The 4,145-nt window shown below is 37.8% G+C and overlaps 1 protein-coding gene across 2 annotated transcripts in view; it reads right to left on the reverse strand.

Moving 5' to 3' along the window:
- The window catches only part of VAPB (VAMP (vesicle-associated membrane protein)-associated protein B and C), a 44,357-nt gene that overhangs the window by 26,686 nt on the left and 13,526 nt on the right, over positions 1–4,145 (reverse strand). The window contains exon 1 of one of the 2 annotated variants that reach the window (XM_015560733.1): positions 1,575–1,617. The exons of the other annotated variant lie outside the window; for it this stretch is intronic. Coding sequence (XP_015416219.1) covers positions 1,575–1,602 — 28 coding nt within the window. The 5' untranslated portion in view covers positions 1,603–1,617. Of the gene's footprint in view, positions 1–1,574; positions 1,618–4,145 lie in introns of those variants that run through there. 2 annotated transcript variants of the gene reach the window in all.

Raw genomic sequence — 4,145 nt, forward strand, 5'->3', positions numbered from 1 at the left:
GCTGAACCATGTCGCACAGAAATACACACCTTCGACACACCTTAACCATCTACCAATGCCTCAGTCCACCTTGGTTAGGAACCATGCCCATCACACCTGGTGTTCCCATAGTCCCCTCGGTAGCAGATGACCCTCCTTCCTCAGATGCCCACTTCCATGGGTAAACATCAGGTCTTTTGAGGTAAAGTGCCATACTTAACTGTAATATTTCTGTATTTCCTACCCATTTAATGTGTGCAAAACTGTGCTACTGCTTTTATTAGTTTCGTGTGTGTGTGTGTGTGTGTGTACACAACAAAGTTCCTGAATATTACGCTCCTAACTTCATTTCCCCCTTGCAAGTCCTGTGGTTTTTTACTGTGCTATTTGCAGAGTATGGTGATTTTTAGGGATGCAAGTGTCATTAAAATAGAACCAGCTTGTCCTGGCTAGCGTGGGTCAGTGGTTAGAGCGTCAGCTTGCACACCAGAGGGTTTTGGGTTCCATTCCCGTCAAGGGCAAGTACCTGGGTTGCAGGTTCTATCCCCAGCCCCCATTGGGGTTGGGGTGCGCGTGTGGGGCAAACAATCTCTCTCACTCTCTCTCCCTCCTTCCCCCTCTCTCTAAAAACAGAGAAAATGTCCTTTGGTGAGGATTAAAAAAAAAGAAGAAGAACCAACTCTATTACTGGATCTGTTGTTTTGGGGTTACTTGTGCTAAACGCTATTCTCATTTCATGTGCAATGACACCTCCAAGAATGAAATGCCTAAAGAGAAGTTGTCCATTTGTTTACCTTTCTATAATAGGTGCTGCCTTCAGCCTCCCTTTGGGAGTCAGGCTGAAAGCCGTGAGAGTGAGGCATTGGGTAAAAGCAGCCGTGGCCAGATATGCAGAAAGGCAGAGTCCTTGATAGTGCATCTGACCTGCTTACTCCAGCACAAACAACCCTCTCTCTATGTTCTAAGTCATCTCCTTATTGCAAAATAAAAGCTTACACAAGAGGGCAGGTACCCTGTGGCCCAAGAGGATTCTCAACTACCATGAGAAAAGCCAGATGCAGATAGCATTCCATCCTTGTATTAAGTTCTTGACATTAAGGTAGAAACAGGACTTATGGTGCTGTGGCAGTGTTTGGGGATTATAGAGGCAGCAGCTCTCTGTGACTCTACCCTTCACCATTCTCTAAAGCCTGAAGTCTGACTCATAATGAAGATGGAGAGAGTCTGAGCTCCCGTGAAGGTCTCTCTACTTGCTTCGGGTGGAGATCGCTTCAGCAATGGTGAAAGAAAAAAAGAATAGCTGAACACAACTCTAGTTTTCTGGGATCAATGAAAGCAAACACATACATGCAATCATGCCCAACTGACACACAAACCTATGTAGGCACTATCACCACCTACTTACATTCCCTCGCCCTCACTTAAGAATCACCAATCACAAGAACTCCATGGGCATAGCTCCAGCTCAAGTAGCCCCACAATGCTGGGGGAAAGGAGAGGAAAACAGGCAAAAATGTATGTCTACACAAAGACTCACCTAAAAAGGGATATGCTTGCAAATGTAAAGCCTGGGGATAAAAAAAATATTTACTGACCATTTGAAGGTGAGTTATAAACTACCATGTCTTAAAGCTCTCCAGACATAAGCTTAAAGTTACGAGTTTCAACAAAATTCTGCCTCAAGAACATGGAAGACTCTTCAGATAAAATGCCAAGAATTCATAATTGCCTACAAATATAGAACAAAAGAAACAGATTTTCCTAAGGTGGCTTAAAGTATACTGAGAGCAAAAGAAAGGGATGCTAGCAAGATTACACTGTGATGAAATAAATTAAGAACACTTACTTGTTTTCAACTCAACTTCTATTGTCTCCTCCCCACCTTACTTCATGAAGTTGGGGAGCCTAAATTTTTAAAATACAGTTAAGTCCTTACTTTACATTAGAGATAGGTCCTACCACTTTGAGCAAGATGACACATAATGAAACCAATTTTGTCATGGGCTAATTGATATAAACAAGAGCTCAGTTCCTGAGGCATCTCATAAACATTATATCGAAACTACCTTGAACAAAACAATGTTAACTGAGGGCCTGCTGTATTTGTTTATCCCTTACATTGACCTTTTCTTCCAAGGTACTCCACAAAAAAAATAAACCAATTGTAATTGTAAACACTAAACTGCTTTGGAAATCCCCTCAGTTAATCTATTACACAGCAATCTCAATAGTGTTTCAACCTATATGCATCACATAAGTAGTCTAAATTATTAAAAGACAATATTTATAGTAATAAACAGGATAAAATAAATATCCCAGATTTCTCTTCAACACTCAATCCTATTAGGGATTTCTTGGGTTTACATAGGTAATAATTTGTAAAAATCTGGAGGGAAATATACTGAAAATATATGCAAGTGAACAACATCACTGGTAAAATAGCAAAGTCTCATGAGTAAAACTCAAGACATTTTACAAAAAACAGGTCAACCCTTCTCACTCCACCCCTGGCAATTTACTCTTAAGAATTTTATTGAAAATAAATTCTATTCAATTTGAGTAATTATAGGAAATAAACCATGTTAGTGTTCTCCTTTTCCCCTGTATTAATGAATTAGAATACACAAAAACCTCAATAAAAATGATGTAAAGGCTTATGAACATCACTCAGATTTTTACTAGTCACTTTCATTTCATAAAACTGCCATTTCCATTAAAGCATTATGTAAAAAATGGGACTTTACTATACCAACATAAATATTTATCACCAATGAATTTAAACATTGCTTGTAAAGTACAGAGTCAATTTTACAAATGACATCTCCTTTCAAAATTAGGCTTTTTTCTTTTAAAAGATGAAAAAGATGATTAGGTATCTCTAGAACTGCAGCACATACTTTTAATCATTTTTCTTTCTAATCTTCTATTCCTTATTTCAGATGATGTTTATACAAAACTAGGAACTAAGCACCTAAAATGTGAAATGGGAGGTCAAAAAATGAAGCAACATGATTTTGGAAGAAATTAGGACTATTGCTTAAATTTTAATTTTTTTTCTTTTTTTAAAAATATATTTTATTGATATTTTTACAGAGAGGAAGGGAGAGGGATAGAGAGTTAGAAACATCGATCAGCTGCCTCTGCACACTCCCCACTGGGGATGTGCCCCCAACCAAGGTACATGCCCTTGACCGGAATCGACCCTGGGACCCTTGAGTCCGCAGGCCGACGCTCTATCCACTGAGCCAAACCAGTTAGGGCTAATTTTTTTTCTTTTTAACAACTGGACTAATGTTCTTTATGCTTTTTATTAGGCATGTTCACCTGTCAAAATTCTTGAGTTTGATAGATGCTCATGAATAGCATTAACTAACTTGAATTTGAATTCCTGGACATGATCTGAAAGGTTATTTAGATAAAGCTAAACACAGGTCCTCAACACTGTTTCATTATAACACCTTAAGAACTTAGCTCTTGTTTATATCAATTAGCCCAGTAAAATTGGTCATTATACATCATTTCACTTAAAAGTCACAAAACTTTCGACTTACTGTATTTCCTACACCTAGCCTTGACTTATTATCACTTTAAAGTATTTTAAGACAGTAAGAGATCTAGAATTGACCTTAGAAAGCAAACAATATACAATGTCAGCAGTAATATGCATCGTATTAAAAGTGAAAAGTGGAACAGTCTTACTTACAAAACTGGAGCCTTAGAATTACAAAGTGCTGGTTTAAAGGTCAAGGAAAGAAGGTCACAATCCAGCAAACTTCTCAACAGTAAGAGTTCAGGTTCCAGATAGTGAAAATTTCATTAAAAATGGCAAGATAAACTTATCAACCAGGAAACATAAGAGCATTTTATGGAAAAAATATTCCATCAAATCCTTAAACATGTCACAGTCTCTGCATGGGAAAGTATTTTTCTGGAACTGTTCATTCAGACCCAAGCAAGAGGAGACTATAACAAAGCTCTTGAGTTCAGGTCCCAACAACCGTAAAAGGTACCAGTGAAAACTCCAAGTGAACTCAAAACTCATTCTTGGCCTTATCTGTGTAACCTAAAGCTATCATATCACCACATTTGTAAATAACAGGACAGAATTTTTTTAAGTGCTAAATATATAATTTTATTTTTACTCAGCAATTCAACTAGAAAGATAT

The sequence above is a fragment of the Myotis davidii genome, unplaced genomic scaffold (genome assembly GCF_000327345.1).
Source record: "Myotis davidii unplaced genomic scaffold, ASM32734v1 scaffold75, whole genome shotgun sequence".
Lineage (NCBI taxonomy): Eukaryota > Metazoa > Chordata > Mammalia > Chiroptera > Vespertilionidae > Myotis > Myotis davidii.